At 44.0% G+C, this 17258-nt stretch overlaps 1 protein-coding gene across 6 annotated transcripts in view; it reads left to right on the top strand.

The window, feature by feature from the left end:
• NID2 (nidogen 2) overlaps positions 1-17258 on the top strand; it is a 59403-nt gene that overhangs the window by 2131 nt on the left and 40014 nt on the right. For all 6 annotated transcript variants that reach the window (XM_064571050.1, XM_064571051.1, XM_045900857.3 and 3 more), the window contains exons 3-4: positions 7122-7354; positions 12836-13557. In XM_064571050.1, the coding sequence (XP_064427120.1) occupies positions 7122-7354; positions 12836-13557 (955 nt within the window). The remainder of the gene's footprint in view (positions 1-7121; positions 7355-12835; positions 13558-17258) is intronic.

Raw genomic sequence — 17258 nt, 5'->3', positions numbered from 1 at the left:
TTATTTCCAATTTTTCATCACTATAAATAATTTTGTGAAGCACTTTTTTTTTTTTTTAGCTAAATCTTTCCACATGTCCTTACTTGATATTCCAGGAAGTGGAACTGGTGGGCCAGAGAGGATCCACTTTATAAGGTTCTTGATAGCTTTTGCCAAATTGCCCTAGAAACATCAGTTTACATGATCCCTGGGTTATAGAAGACTGTCCTCCATTTGTTTTATAGTCTCTACTTGAGAAGGTAAAACAACCCGAGCTCCCAGCCCTGTAGGCTTGGCAGCAACATTTAAAGAACTCCAAACGGACATCAGTTGGGACCAGGGTGGCTTGGCAAATGGTAACCTGCTTTTCCTGGAATAGGTAAGGGCTTCCTCCTGTGAAATAAGACCTGAATTTAAATTTCATACTCAGGGGCACCTGGGTGGCTCAGTCGGTTAAGCATCTGCCTTCGGCTCAGGTCATGACCCCAGAGTCCTGGGACTGAGTCCCACATCGGGTTCCCTGCTCAGCGGGAAGGCTGCTTCTCCCTCTTCCTCTGTCTGCCACTCCCCCGGCTTATGCTCTCTCTCTCTCTCTCTCTCTCTCTGTCAAATAAACAAATAAAATCTTGAAAAAAATTTTTTTTAAATTTCATACTCAAAGGGCTGACACTCTTATGATTTATCTCTATTTAACTCATCATAGTGTTTCTTAGCTATAGAAAGATGGCACATATCCTCCCTGAAAGATTAAGCAGCTTACCCGCTCTCACTGAGTAGTTCAAGATGGTGACCATTCTTGTTTTGTGTTCTGTAAGAGAAATAGTCCCAAAAGGCTATTCAAAGAAGATCTAGAAATAAAAGATATTTGAATTTTTTTTTTTAAGATTTTATTTATTTTTTTGACAGAGAGAGACATAGCGAGAACAGGAACACAAGCAGCGGGAGTTGGAGAGGGAGAAGCAGGCTTCCCGCAGAGCAGGGAGCCCGATGTGGGGCTCGATCCCAGAACCCTGGGATCAAGACCTGAGCCGAAGGCAGATGCGTAACAACTGAGCCACCCAGGCACCCTGAATTTTTTTTGAAATTCATTTTTTTGTCGGGCAGCATTTAGGTTTTTTCTTAAATTTTTTTTTTTTTACAGGTGCGGGTTTGATATTTCAGTGATTCAGTCCAGCAGAATACATTCAAGTCAAACAAATATATTGGGCCTTCCTTTGTGCAGGGCATTGGGCTAGGTGGAGGGTTGGAGGAAGATGAATTAGGTTACATTCATTCACTCATTCACTCATTTTTATATAAGGTTAAAAAACTTATTTTAAATCAGGGGCACCTGGGTGGCTCAGTCGTTAAGCAACCGACTCTTATTTTCCCCTCAGGTCATGATCTCATGGTCCTGAGATCAAGCCTGGTGTCAGGCTCCCTGCTCAGCAGGGAGTCTGCTTCCCCTCACTCCCTCTGCCCCTCCCCACCCCCAGCTTGTGCGCTCTGAAGAGAATTCAGCTGCATTTGTCTTACTGTTTCAACAGAATAAGGATGAAGTTGAGTTGAGTGAGATGAATCGGAGATGAGCAGTTACACAGACGTGCTGGGATGGTGAAATCACACTAGAGCTTTAAGATTCCATTTTTTCACAGCTTATTTGAAACCAAAAATTATAATACAGACACGGTGACTTTGTTAATTATTGTTTCAATTTCATCTGTAACATGGGAATACCACTCTTTCACCCAACTTTCGGGGTGGTTGTGAAGACCATGACAATATAAAAACATTTTGAAAGAAGATGTGCATTATGAAAGGTTATCCAGTGACTTTGGAAGCAATGACTCAGCCTCATTCTTATTTCCTAACCTGTAAAATGGGGGAGCAATGCCTACCTTACAGGATTGTTGTCAGAATTAACTAAGGTGGCATTTTTAATTAGGGTGACATTTTTAAGTAGTCACTGTATTCTTTTAGACTTAGTGGGTGTGGATGCTCAGCCAATCTGTGCTCCTCCATGTTGGCTTGATAGGAAGATTCTGGTTTTTAAATTTCTCTATCTTGTAAGGACACTGTGATGTAAGGCCTTTGCATAAGGACTCTTTAAATGCTAGGTTTTCTGAACTACAACTTCTGTCTGGTCTCTTTTGGGTGGGAAGTACAGGAGGATTTGTAGATTCCATCTCTCTTTTCTAGTTAAAATCATTCTTCAGACATTGCCATATGCTGAGTTGGCTTCAGAATTTGTTTCGTTTCGAAAGGAGATAAGGGTTCTGTTTGGAGAGAGGATGTTTTTTCAATTACCCACATTGAAGTTTCTTCTGAATACTTTAAAGAGCCCTGTGATTTGAGTTCTTATTTTAATAATTCTTTAGAGATGGATTTTGGCAAACAGTAATCTGCCTTGTGTGAAGGGCTGTGTGAGTTCTACGTGGCTTAAACCTTCACACACTAACCCTATGTTGCAAACTTGAAGATATCAGAGGAAGGGCATCTTTACCACTTAAAACTATTTCAGTTGTTGCCCTTTCTCTCCATGGATATTCATGATGGGTCTGACAGGATGCTGTATGTGATGTTGCAGGAATGGCAAAGTGTAACTACAACTAAAAAAAAGGTGAAGAAATATGGGGTGCCTCGGTGGCTCAGTTGGTTAAGTGTCCAACTCTTGATTTGGGCTCAGGTCCTGGTCTCAGGGTCATGAGATCTGCTGTGTTGGGCGCCTTGGGCATGGAGCCTGCTTAAGATTCCCTCCCCCTGGCTTGCCGGGGTGGGGGGCGGGGTGGTGCACTCTCTCTCTAAAAAAAAAAGAACAAATAGTGCTTATCAGTTCAGTTAATCTGAGACTCCTCAGCTGTCATAGGTACTTTACGGGGCAAAGAAGTCATGGTATTGACCTTCAAAGAACTTGTTGACGGAGACATAAAGAGGACTAGTGTTTACTTCAGCTGTGGTTTTTGGGGGAGGGGAGAATTGTTTTGTTGTTGTTTGACGGATGGGAGTTGTGGAGAACTGGGTCACACAAATCTGTGTGATATGGGAGATGTTTTTGTTGTTGACCTGGAATTTAGGTTGAGCCAAAAGGGCTGAAAGAATGGATCTTGAGAATGAGGCAGCAGGAGAAATTGTTCTGAGCAAGGCCTTGTCCTGGGAGCAGGCAGAGAAAGCTGATGTAGGAGACATGGATGAGGGGAGTCGTGGAACCTCAATGTGGGGACTAAAGCGTGTTGACTTATTTCGAAGGATGACTGTTGTTGATGGAGGGGGGCGATTCCACAGAGAGGAGGAGAGGTAAAAGAAGGACTTTGTTGTAGCTTTTTGACTTCTGGAGCTCAAGTCCAGAAGAGGGGCGGTCTGGGATCTATCTGAAAACGTTTAACCTGAGGCTAAAATACACTATGAAGATGTACTGAATAGAGACATATATGGAAATTGGTTAATGAAATGCTTAAGTGTTGCTAAAGACTAAGTGTCAGGAAGGATGTCACCTTAGAGACTAGAGCACAGATCTTTGAATTTGGGGCGGGATCTGTAGGATTTAGGGCATACCAATGAATGAGAGAAGATCAGGCCTGTGACAGTGACCCACAGGGGCTGGGAGATGGGGAAGTATATTAAGGAGTGGAGGTTAGTGCTCAACCCAAACCCTGGCGGCCAGAAGTCAGTGATACCACCACCATGGAGAGTATGTGATCCCAAGGAAGGCAGGAAAGAGAACTTTGTGACCCCTGTAAGAGTCACCCTACTTCTTCATTTTCTCTGTGATTTTTGTAAGTCACCGTAGGCAAACCCGTTTGGGACAAGGCTGGCAGTCTTCTGTTTCTTCACTAGATGGCTGAAATTAATTAAATGAATTGCAAATTTAGAAGCTTGTAGAGGGGCATGTTCTGTATCCATCAGCCTGGCTCTGCCGAGTGTCAAGTCAGCAGTGCTTGATGTCCCATACCTGAAAGGGAGAGTCAGAGCCTGCCGGGTTTCTGCTGACAACTCTGGCTTGTCTCTCTTTCGGATAACAGGATGGCAGAAACCTTGAAGCCAGGCAGCCCCTGGCCCTGATCCTCTGGGCTGTTCATCCTCCAATGGAGGCCCCCCTCTCCTCCCTGGGATCCTGAGGAAGTTGGGAACCGGTGAACCTTTTGTGGGGTTTGGCAGCCCATCTGAGGGTTTATCTTCAGAGACAGAGCATGTGTGGTTCTTGCAAAGGCGCTCATCTCCAGGAATGTGAAGACCTTTCCTTTCCCGTCTGGAGGCTAGTCGAGGAGTGCTTTGGGAGGAGGAGTCCTTCAGGACTTCGTGAAGTGTGCTCTTTAGCAGTTAGATGTAGAATTTTGTAGAGCCAAGAGAGAGAACTTTAAAAGTGATCATTTGGTGTGTGGGTGGTTTTTTTTAAACAGCCAAACTCTTTTGGCCTGTACTTTGGGATCAGAAATTCTATCTAAAATCCCCCTTTTTGCCTGTCAGTAGAGACAAGTAAATTAAATAAAGGCTTGCCACCTGTATATAAGTGCTTGGCTCAGGGATGGCATATAAAAGGCACTGAATAAATTTTCATCGAAATGAATTTATTGACTGACAGAATGAATAAAATAAAGTGCTAAATTCCCAGACTCCACAGTAAAAGCCAGACACTCCCCTTCACAGCTCTGTTTATTTTCTCCCTCCCTTCCTCCCCCATCCCCTTCAGTTCCCTCACGATCTGTGGGACCCCCCCCTCCTCCTTATCTTAACAGAATTTCTCTAAACTTAGAGCCAGGATTCTTCCTATCTTACATTTGTTGTAAGTAATCAATGCCAGGAGGTTTGAAAGCCTAGCTTGTTACAAGAGGTCCTTTCTCTTTCCTCAAGTACTTTCCTTTCCCTAGCTGAACTTTGTTGATTCTGACTAAAGGAGTACTCTGATGTTATGGAATCAACGTTAATCGATGATGTAGTATATATTATGTATAGACATGATGCAGAAGAGGCTTTGTTTACATTTGGCAGAAGTTATGGTTTCCTAGCTTTGAGAAATTCTAGAAAGCATCCTTTGCCTTTTGTTTCTGGAACAGGCAAGCTTTGCTGATGAAACAATGAACAACTGCAAAATAACAGATATACTGCCCGCCCCCCCCCCCCCCCGCCATCTTGAAGTATGTGAGCTTAAAGAAAGAAAGCAGGGGTGCCTGGCTGGCTTAGTCAGTAGAGCATGCGATTCTTGATCTCGGGGTTGTAAGTTCGAGTCCCATGTTGGGTGCAGAGATTACTTAAAAATAAATCTTTAAAAAAGGGAAAAAAGAAAGCGAAATAAGGTAAGTGTTTCTATGTTAGAGAACAAAAAGAAAGGTTGTGTGCTTTTTTTCTTGAAAAGCATTTAACACCTGAATTGATTTGTGTTATCAGCAAAGTGTCAAAACTATACTTTGCAATTAAGCACTGAAAGGAAGAATAAACATTGGAAGAGTCTGAGCACCATATGGGGAAGGGCCCAGGACAGAACAAAATGCAGGACATATTCCCGTTGTTTGCTATTTTATTTAGTAAGATGTGATGTTCTTCTCTGTGCCTACCTTTGTCTGTCTAGCAAAATGGAGAAATGATACCCTTTACCAGTAAGTAACATTTCTTAGAGTCACATTATTTAGGAAGTAGTGGTATTTATAAATAGCTCCCAGTTCCCTACCAAATTATAAAAAGGGGGGTACTTAGAGAAGAGTTCTCAGTGTCCTAAATATAATACCTTTTTAAGATAAGGAAGTACCACCAACAGATCATGTCGGGGTGTGGGTGGAGGTAGCATTACTTAGGTAAAGGCAAAAACTATCTGGCTGAAAATACAAGAATAAATTGAACTTTAAGGAGTGATTTTATGAGGGCCTGGGTGCTGAGTTTGCGGCTAATTCAGACTCCTGGTCTCTCACTCTGGTCTGCTTGGTTCCTCCTGTGTTTATGAACGTTCACAGGCCACCTCTGTGGGGACGCCTCCGCACCTAAGCCTGACGTCTCACACACCCTTCTCTGGCCTCCACTATCTTCTCCACCAACTCTCCTAAATGCCAGCCACGGCTGTTCCCTTCTAAGTGTGAGACTGTCCCGGGCAGAGTCTCCCTTCCTTCGGTACCTTTTCCTTCAGCACCAAGCATAATGTCTAGCTTAGTAGGCACTTGGCTGAATTAAGGTGCAAGTGAATTATTAGTAAGTGGAGTTTACAAACACTTAAACAGCTAACCAGGCAAAATGAGGTGGATGGTAACCGGAATGGTAACCAGAAACACCCGGTGTTATGGATGGTCAGAGAACAGAAATAAATCTACAGGGGATCACAGAATACCTCAGAAGGGCAGCAGTAGAGGGTGAGGAGGGTTTCCTGGCACAGGGAAAAATGAGCAAAAATACAGAAGCATTAAAGTACATGGCACAGGGGGGGAATATGACATAGTCTGATGAAGATGCAGTGGATCTAAACCTGGGAAAAGAGTTTGGGGCAATTATAAACCACCTTGAATGGGATGCTAAGGAATAGTTGGGGTGGACTAGCGGTGCAGGGCATGGACTCTGGAGCGGGCTGGCCTGCCACCGTGTACCAGCTACCTGGCCTTAGGCAGATCTGTTAGCCCCCATGTCTTGTTTCCTGGTCTGTGAAAGGGGGGTTGGATAACTCAAGTGCTGTTGTGAAAAGGCAGATGAAAGAGAAAAGAGAGCAAGGCTGTGAGAACAGTAAGGAGGCCTTTTGATCAGCCAATGGCTAACACCATGCCTGCCCATAATAGGCATTCAGTAAACAGGTGAATGAATGAATGAATGAGTGAATGATCCACATGAGTGCCCAGGGCAGTAAACTAGGGCAGCGGCTGTGGGAATATACAGGTTAATTTTGGACTTGCTCTTAGCTCTTAAAGAGGTTTGGATGAGAGAAGTTTGAAACCTTAAAAACGTTATTTTTGTAACCTGTGGTTCTTACCTATGCATATTTCAAGTATTAAATGATAAAGGAGGATTATGATAATAATAGGGCTTACACAATTACAACTTGAAGAGGAAATTAAAAAGAATAAAATGTATAAAAGCAATTTGGAGGAGTTCTGAGAAGGGGGAAGACCCTTGTACTTCATGATGCTTTGCTTGCATTCTGTTTTTTCTTGTTTGTTTTATTAAGATTATTTCCTATTTTTTGTTTTTCATAGTTGAACACTTTCCAGGCAGTTTTGGCATCTGATGAATCCGATACCTACGCCCTCTTTCTTTACCCTGCCAATGGCCTTCAGTTCTTTGGAACCCGCCCCAAGGAGTCTTACAACGTGCAGCTCGAGCTTCCCGCTCGGGTGGGCTTCTGCCGAGGGGAGATCGATGACCTGAAGAGAGAGGGACCCTATTTCAGCTTGACTAGCACTGAACAGTCTGTGAAAAATCTCTACCAGTAAGTAAGCCCTTCCCCGTCTGATGTAAGGACCCGTCGGAGCTACCCGCACTCGAGTAGCCATAAGACCATTAAATAATATCTTGGTGGCTTCTAAGGGAGGCGTCAGGTCAAAACCAGACACCAGATTAGACCCTGAGAGGAGCAAATTCACCAAAATATAAAAGACCCTTTATTCTTCCTGCCCTATTGGGTATAGATACCGGAAACAGAGCAGTGCGTGTGTGTTTGCTCAACCACTGAGGCTTCTATGAAAAACATTGCTCTTGGGAACCACATAAAAATATCCAGTAATGTCACTGCCCAGAGTGAGATTTTTCCAGGTTCATCATTTCACAAGGAGGAGATGTTGTGATTTAGTCCTTTAGACAGATACATGTTAAAAGTTAAATCAAGAATAGTGTAATTTGGGGAAAAGGGAAAACCAGACACATGGGTAGCAGTTAGAGGTCTCAGGGTTTCTGTATGGCTTCATTAACTGAAACCATACTGGTTGGTTTTCCATGAGGTAGCCAGCACATTCCTGAGACCCAGCAGAGGCTTACCCTGCTAGCGTAAAAATAAGCCCCTTTTGCTGTTTGTCAGTCCACATAGCACCATATCTGGGTTAGCACCGGTTGAGATTTATTAATTTCAGGGCTTGTGAAAAAATATCTTTGCTTTTATTCCCTTCCCAAATCCTGGTCTAGAAGCCAGGCAGAACACATCGGTTACTTAGCCTTGCCTAACTGCTTCTCCCTTCCATTACATTATTCCTGGGCACTGGAAGCCCTTACACTTTTGCGTGCCATCTGCTTTGCTCAGCTGCCAGGGAGCGGGCCCTACCACCAAATATGGTTTCCTAGAGCTGACATTTATTGAGAGCTTATTATTTGCCAAACACTGTGTAAAACACTTCCCAGAAGTTATCTTACTTAAAACTCACAAGAATCCTAGGAGGTAAGTTCTGTTGTTTCCTCAATTTGACAAATGAGTTTAGGGAAGTTAAGTTGCCTGTGACCTCGAAGTTACTCAGTGGCAAAAATTCAAGCACAAGCCTGGAGACCCAAACTACTTCTTTTGTGCCGAAGCCTGGTCTCCTTTCCCAGTCTTAGGACCCACCTTGGGCATCTTTAGGTCTCCTTCCAGGCTGCCTTTAAGTCCAGATGTGAGAAAACTGAGCTCCTTGCTTTCTCTCCTCTGGTTCCACTTTCCTCTTCCACTCTGGAGCCCCGAGATCCTCTACTCCTCAGATGTTATTGAGAGATCACAATGGGCCAAGCACTTGAAATACAAAGGTATCTGAGGCGCAGGCCCCGCCCATGAGCAGCCTGCACTCTGGTAGGGTGGACAGATGAACGGATCAACGGTCTGGAGCACCGGAATGAGTGCCAACTGTACTCAGCGTACTGGAGGCAGTGGGGGCCAAAAAGCCTGTAGGAAAAAGCAGTTGAGCTCCCCCACCATGGTGATAAAGACCCCACGGAACTCACTCACACACAGAGGCATGTACGTGCACCACACAGCACCCCCATGTACCGCCCTCCACGCCTGCCCTCATTTGTATCTTTGATGCTTCCCAGATACCGCTGAGTTGCTTGACGAGGACGGAAGACATGGGACTGACAGAGGGATTTTTCCTTAGTATAACCCCTACTTATCGTAAAAAAGAAAGCAGAATAATGCGAAATAAAAGCACAAATTACCCACCATCAGCACTTCAAGTGCTAGCCAGTATTTGTAGTCCTTCTGGAATGCAAGAACTTTTTAAAACCAATATGGTTCTTTTGCTATACATGTGACATTTTCCCATTTATCATTGTCTTAGAGGTATCATTCAGGAAGATGTTTGTTTTACTATCTTAAGGCTACAAAATATCGTGTCATATTTATATACTATTAAGATAATAACTTATGGGCGCCTGGGTGGCTCAGTTGGTTAAGCGACTGCCTTCGGCTCAGGTCATGATCCTGGGGTCCCGGGATCGAGTCCCGCATCGGGCTCCCTGCTCGGCGGGGAGTCTGCTTCTCCCTCTGACCCTCCTCCCTCTCATGCTCTCTCTCTCTATCTCATTCTCTCTCAGATAAATAAATAAAATCTTTTAAAAAAAAATTAAAAAAAGATAATAACTTATTGATGAACATTTAACTTGTTTTTTAATTTTCTTTTTATAAATATCATTGCAGTAAACAGCATAACACACATTGGTCAGATTCTCATTTCCGTGAAAGATAACTTCTTGAGAGTAGAATTGCCGAGAAAAGCTATACTTAGTCAAACATTTTGATGAACATGAACACACTGCCCTTCAGAAATGTCCAGTTTATGTCCTCACCAATAAGATAGAGCTGTGATCGGCAGCTTCTTTTCTTTTCAATATTTGTGAATCTGGTCGGTGTCAAATGTTCATACTCTCACTCTTATTTGATTACTAGTGAAACCAAACACCTTTTCGTATGTTTAATAACCATATATCTATCTTCGTGACTTCTCTGCCCCTGTCCTTTGCTATTTTCTGTCCAGGTGTGTCCAAAGAGCTCTTACAAATAAGAAAAAATATAGTGAGGAAATTAATCCTCTTATACGGTGTGAATATTTTTATCCAGTTGTTCATCTTTAAAGTTTCTTAGCATCTAGAAGCTGTAAGTTTAGGGTTGGCAAAGTTATTGCTCTTTTATGATTTTAGATCTTTGTTATTCTTGGGAAAGCCTTCTCTACCTCCAAATTGTAGAAATGTTCCCCGATTTAATCTTCTGTTTTACTTTTCACTATTTAAATTTTCAAAAATACACAGAAGAGTGGAGGGAATAGCTAAATGAATGCCCAAAAGCTCATCACTTAGATTTAGAAGTTGTTGACATTTTGCCAATATTCATCATTTTTTTTTGCTTAAGAATTTTTTTTTTTAAAGATTTTATTTATTTATTTGACAGAGAAAGACACAGCGAGAGAGGGAACACAAACGGGGAGTGGGAGAGGGAGAAGCAGACTCCCTGCCGAGCAGGGAGCCCGATGCGGGACTCGATCCAGGGACTCTAGGATCATGACCTGAGCCGAAGGCAGTCGCTTAACCAACTGAGCCACCCAGGCGCCCCTTGCTTAAGAATTTTAAAGTAAATTACCAACATCATGCTCATACTAAATACTAGATACTTCAGTGTGCATCTCTAAAGAATAAAGTTATTTTCCTAGTCAATAGAATCTTTGTCTTCCTCAAATTTGTCTCATAATTGTAAGCTTAAAGGTAATAAATTATGTAATTCATAGTGGATTTGGCATAACTCCTCTTCCGGCAATTTAAATGTGAATCCACCCATTTGTATTTTTCGAGATTATACTTTTCTATCTCCTCGAAGACAAATTATAATTACTAAGTACTAATTATGTGCAGAGCCTCATGCTAGGCATTTTATGTGGTTTTCTTACTTACTCCTCCTAACGACCCAGGGAGGAAGGTGCTGTCATCCCATTTTGTAGCCTTGTTTTCCTTTCTAGAAAATAAATTCTATCACCAAGCTTTCCAAATGACCTCGGATTTTAGGATAAGCTCAAATTGGTTACTTTTCCATCACGCACAATGACAAAAGCCAAGGTAGCGATTTGTATTTCATTAGAAGGTTATATTACTTAGCTTCTTTCTGCCATAACTTGTATTTTCCTACTCTTTGAAGCTTTTATAGTTTTCTCTAACTTCAAGAAGAAATTTCACAGCTGCAACACCTCTGATGTGATAATAAATGCAGTATCCTCAGATCTTCAGGATTCTCCCTTATCTTTTTTTTTTTTTTAAAGATTTTATTTATTTATTTGAGAGAGAAAGAGAGCACATGAGAGGGGGGAGGGTCAGAGGGAGAAGCAGACTCCCTGCCGAGCAGGGAGCCCGATGCGGGACTCGATCCCGGGACTCCAGGATCATGACCTGAGCCGAAGGCAGTCGCTTAACCAAGTGAGCCACCCAGGCGCCCTCTCCCTTATCTTTTTACTAAAGTGTTCCTTATTTGCTTGCCAAAAAACACCAACATTAAGTCTTAGAACATACCAAGTATACATAGTATGTTGCACAAAGGATCATGGTTTTGCTTTCTCTGCTCCTCTTTCCCTAAAGTAACTATAATAGCAGCAGAAATAACTACATGCATGTGCATGCACACACACACACGAAAGAGAGAGAGGGAGAGGTGAAGAGGAAGAAAGGAGGGAAAGAGACATTCTCAGAATTGTATTGAAAAATATTACTGCTATAGGATTCCATGTGAATGTGATCAGTACCTACCCAAATCAGCAAAAGTCTCTTGTTCTTATAATGATTGGATAAATTTCTTATTATCTTATTAGTCTTTAACTCTTATACTTCACTGACTGACTTTTGAGGAAATCTCACAGCATGGGGGCTTTGAGCCTGGTATTTTGCACATTACCAGAGAAGTATAGAAACTGGTGCATTCAAGCTAGCCAGACCCTTGTTTGTTCAAAGTTTATTTTATTTTTTTAATTTTTAGAAATCTTATGTAGTTGTTCTCTTTAGAATGTATCATTGAGTAAAATAATGCATCACTGGAACATTTGGAAGACTGAATGGGGTCCATGTTCTTTTCTAGTAAAGAAAATGCATGAGCTCTCTGGTTCCAGATGTTTCTGAACACCTCTCACCTATAACCCATGGCATTTTGACTAAACTGCTTTCTTATATTCCCCTTAACTTTGTTCTGCACTTGCTCAATATTTTTTAGACGTGGGCATTTATTTTTCTTTGAGGTTTTTTTTTTTACATCAACTCACCATTGTATGTCAATTAGTTAATTGATTAATCCATGTGCTTGAACAGGGAACTGTCTGTAACATTCTGTAGATCAATGATAATTCAGATGCTGATAGACTGTAGTATATTGGTTTTTTGACCTAATGTAGATGTTTGGAGCATGGGCTTTGGTGTCAGTGCTGAATTCAGGTCCAAGCTCTGCCAATTATTTGTTGTATGACCTTAAGAAGATTAGTTAGCCTCTCTAAACCTGTTTTCTCCTCCGTAAAATTGGGCACGATCACTGCCTCTACCTTGCAGATTGTATCGAAGAACATTAAGCATTTGGTACGTGACTAAGTCTCAAAAGTATGTTCTAGTCATTATTGTTTAAGTGTTTGGCAAAGGTTTTTAAGCATACATTTTCCTGAGTGAGTTAAAAGTAGAGAAAGTATAAAGTGTTCCCACATTCCCTGTTTGTTTTCAAATAGCCAGATTTTAGACAAAATGTGAATTTTAGAGCAGATTTCTAATTTGATGGTCTAGCATTCTGAAACCTAAAGTTAAATAAGAGGTAGTTTACGTCAATATTCCAGTGTACTCCTTTTAGTTAGCATGTAGGCCTGGTTTTTATTTGGTTTTATGCTAGTGAAAACTCTGCATCTGATCTTAATAGCCTTTCAGTTTTATGATAAGTTGCTCACTGTTGTGGGGTGGTGGGTAAATGGACACTTGTGTCATGCACTGTTTCCTTTTAATTTAGACAGAGCAACCTGGGGGTTCCTGGAGTGTGGGCTTTTCATATCGGCAGCTCCTCCCCACTGGACAGTATCAGGCCAGCCACCGTTGGAGACCTTACCAAAGCCCACCCTTCATCTCCCCCAGAGCAGTCCTTCAGCCCTACGGCAGCCCCGGAAAGTGACTACACTGAGGACAATCTGGATTATTATGATGAGAATGAGGGAGAAGTGGAATACCTCCCAAGTGAGCCAGAGGACGCCTGGGATGACCACAGCAGGACTGACGTTTCCTTCCAGCCGAAAGCTGAGCCAAGAAGACCTTTAGGAGGTGGGGTATCTCCGTCGGAATCTGACCCGGCCTCCCCTCTGCCACAGCTGACAGCTAGTGATCGGCCCCTCTACCCTGAAACCGAATTTGCCACCTTGGACCCTCAAGCCAAAGAGGGGAGAGCTCTGGGCGGGGTAGATGCCCCAGGTTTAAAAGGCCCAGTCGAGTCTTGGGAACAGCCAGGGACCAGAGGCCCAGCTGCATCAGAGATAGAAGGAGATTCGCTGGGTCCTGCCCGGGGAGCCCCACCTCCCTACCCAGAAGGAGGGGCACCACCTTCGGAAGAGGATGTTCCTCCGATCCATCCTGAGAGAAAGGCCGTTCTTCTAAATTACCCCGTGCCCGCTCACACTCCACCGCTGGGCCCTGGGAGGCAAGTGCTAGGCGTGGAGGACGTCATCGGTTCCAGCACTGAGGGTAAGTGCCTGACGAGACCGGGTGCTGGGGTTTCATTTTTAAAATGCTGGTTTGCACAGTTGCGATTTTTCTCTCAAGTGAGTTGGCGCAACGTTTAGCAAAACGAAGATTGGAACGGACTTTTTAAACCTATGTTTCAGGAGATGGAGTATGTTTCCTTTGCCAGATAAATCTTGGCAGGCAAATTCTCTTGGAATCTCTTGACCATTAATAATGTTTTTTTTTTTTTTATAAACGGGCCTCATGAAGCAAGTGGGGAAGAACTAGGCTGCTTGGGCCAGCTACGCTCTCAAGTGTAATGAAGTATTTCAGTTTGAAAGTTCAGCAAAGGTGAAACGTTCTGAGGTTTCATAGACATTACAGGGATGGAGGGGTTCAGGCTGTAGTTTTAAGTGGCTGGTTGTGCTGGCTCAGATGAACATTCCTGATTCGTTCTCTGTTGTGGGACAACGCTTGTGCGCCCCTTGCTTAGAGATGCATCGGTGGTGTGTGGGAGCAGAGACCCGTGGGGAAAGCAAGTCGCTAGCCACCTGTGTCTTGTCATTTCTGGTTCATGGCTGTGCAGCTGTGGTGTTCACCTCCCTGGAGTCCTGTCCTCATTTCATGACTCACTGACCAGAGTGAGGGTCCAGAAAAGAAATGCCGGGAGGAGGAAGTGGTTAATTAATACAGACATGGAGCCATTTCGCCTTCTTCTCCTAGTTGAGACTTGTCACTTCAGTTCTTTCTTCCCAGTCAGGGATGTAAACACGTGAGTGGGAAACTGAGCAGGGATTCATTCCATTTGTTCCAGGGACTGCTCATCTGACCTCTAATAGGAGGAAGGGGGCCAGAGGTGAAAGCACTCTTCAGGACCTCTTTACCCCTTCACACCCCGCCCCCCCACCTACCTTTTCTGTTTCCCATTCTTTTGTAGTAAAGACATGTTGACCCAGCAAAGAGGGCCTTCTGGGTTCTTCTGCTGTGGTAGTGATCTGCAAGAATATGCTTGAAGAAGTGCTATTTTAGGAGGAAAGAAACTATTTTGTGATCAAAGTGGCATCGTGTCATGATTAGAGGGAGAGCACGGGTGTCAAAGTTAGGTTTGAATCCTAGCTGCCTCGCTTGCTTGCACGCTCACTTGCTGGGTGACCTGAGGCAACTCATGGAACCCCCAAGCCTCTCGGATTTCTCCTAAATTTGCTGAGGGGACTAAATGAGATAACAAAGTTCTCAGTGTCTGCACCAGTTGATCCTTTATAAATTGTGGCTGCTGTTACTAATTATAGGAGATTTAAAGGGGTGGGAATAGGGTGGGGGCTGGCTAGAGACTAGCCAATAGGCTTGTTGGATCACCGAGCCTTAATTTGTGCCGACGGGCTACATTTCTGTCAAATCCAAGATGTGAATTTGATTGGAAGGCTTCAGAACCTTCATACCCTCTGACAATCTCCTGACTTTTCAGTGAAAATTCCATATATCTAAAGAAAATGTAAAGCCAAGTATCAAAGATTTTTAGTAAAGGGATTTTGAAGTGAAGATGGAATCCTAAAATGGTCTTTTCGCTTTGTGATTTCCTCCCCTGGGAAGAGGTTGGAAAATGAAGAAGCAGATTTGTGGAGTGACTTATTAAAGAGTTCAGAAGAAAGGGCTGCACAGCCTGCTTTGAGCTATGAGAGGTTGAGCTCACTGGAGTGACAGGGAGGAGGCTTAAGGAACGTTGAGAACAGAGACGGCAGCCATCACACTTCTGGGGCATGAACTCTGATATTTAGCAGCTGCTGGAGGGCGTCCACTCCTGACGTCTTAGAAATGGCAGAATGCATATGAAAAAGCTGGTTAATACACTAAGACATTTAGAAAAAAATATCTAACTGGACATTTTTGAACCTTGAAGGACAAAAAAAATCAGCAACCGCATGTTAGAAAGCACAGAGGGAAGACTTTAAAACCTGAAAGCAGAGAGGGAAAATGGGTGAGCTTCTATTTTCACCTCAGGCTTTAGGAAGATTGCGTGGATTATGGAACCATGCAGTTGTTAGATACTTTTTTTTTTCCAGACGAAACATTGGCACCCCAGAGGTCCGTCAGGCAGAAGCGGACTTCCTCTGGGACAGCTGGTGAGGGGGGGTGGCAGAGACGCACACAGAACATTGCCTACAAGGGCCCCACCGTGAGCCATCCTGCCTGGCTGTTTCTACTGATGGCATGGAGAAGCATGGATTTTGGTATTAGGTGGACTTGAGCTTGATTCCCAACTCTGCTGTGTGGTTTGGGGTAAGATGTATACTCTGTTTGACCCTCATTTTCCTCAGCTAGAAGATGGAGGAAGTGTAGACCTCGTGAAGTAGCTGTGAGAACCAAAATTGAATATGGGAAGCTCCAAGCCCCATATGTTTTAATTTCCCCTTTAAACTTAGAAGTCATCTTGCCAAATGAAGATCTTAAGATTTAGCTAAAGAAACCCCAAATCTCTCTCCCTTTCTTTTCAAATTTTTTTTTGCCCTTAGGGACTCTTTTTACAGACTTTTCTTGTTGTTGAGAAATGTAGATTCTTTTCAGAACATGTGTACACCCCGCAAGAATGTCCCAACCACACTCCAGTGCTGGCCTCAAGTGTATCATTTGCTGTGGTCTGTTTTCATAGAGCACAGAACCAGCCATAAAATGGAAACGCAAGCATCCTCTGTCTGAGGTGTCTTGTTTCTCCAGGGAGCTCCAGGAGCTTGTCGACAGCCCAGAAAGTTGCGTGCGCACCTGCCACGTGTCCTCCTCTGACCGAGGCACCAGTAGAAGTTGGGACTGGCATTTCCTGCATTCCCACTGGGCCACTCAGTGGGAACTTGCTTTAGTTTGTGCTGTCACGGTCGCTCTTCTGAACTGCCCTGTGAGGTAGATACTGTTAGTCTTCCCATGCTACAGAGGAAGAAACTGAAGCCTGGAAATACTGACGGACTTGTCTGAGTAAGAGGCAAGGAAGCCATGGAAGGACTGGCCCCAGCTGTGAGCTGACGCATGTGTCCCTACAGTCTGGGAAGTCTTCGCGGAGGAGGGCCTTGAGCCAGCCCATGGGGTCAGACTCTGAGTCCAGAGAGGGAAACTGGGGAAACAGTCCGCACAGAGGACTGACGAGTGTGGAAATGGAAAGAGGGAGAGAGTCGAGGGGGCAGGTGAGCGAGGTGAGGACGACAGCTGACCAGGACCACCTGTGTGGTGGGGAGCAGGGATGATACCTTACAGAGCTCTTAGATATCCTTACACCTACTGAGGTGGTCCTATGAGGAGCGGCACCCCGCCTCCATCTGCATGGTGAGTTAGAAAGGGGGAGGGACACCTGGCTTTCAAAACCTCTTCATACTCCATTGTTGGATCCTTGCGTTCCTCCTTAGATGGCAGTCGAGCCGGGAAAGCCCAGGGTGTCACAGGGATTTCCCTGCGGCTTCTAGTCCCACCCTACTTTTGGCTTTGGGAAAGGCTGCAGGAATGTGTTACTCATGCGGCTTCCACCCCGCGATGGATTAGAGCAGGCTCTGCCTCCCCACCCCGCCTTCCAGATGAGAAAGCCTCTCTCCCGGGTACAGCTCCAGGTTGCTCGGCGTCTGCGAACACCAAGGCCTCCCATACCCGTGAAGAAACCTGCATGGCAGAGCCTGCTGGGGTCCTGGTCCTAATAATGATGCCCAGCTCGCATCACTATACGCTACACACAGACACACACACCA

This window comes from Mirounga angustirostris, unplaced genomic scaffold (genome assembly GCF_029215605.1).
Source record: "Mirounga angustirostris isolate CCGP_5_RB_7025 unplaced genomic scaffold, mMirAng1.0.hap1 SCAF_9, whole genome shotgun sequence".
NCBI classification, from domain to species: Eukaryota; Metazoa; Chordata; class Mammalia; order Carnivora; family Phocidae; genus Mirounga; species Mirounga angustirostris.
This window is presented reverse-complemented; position numbering and strand designations above follow the sequence as displayed.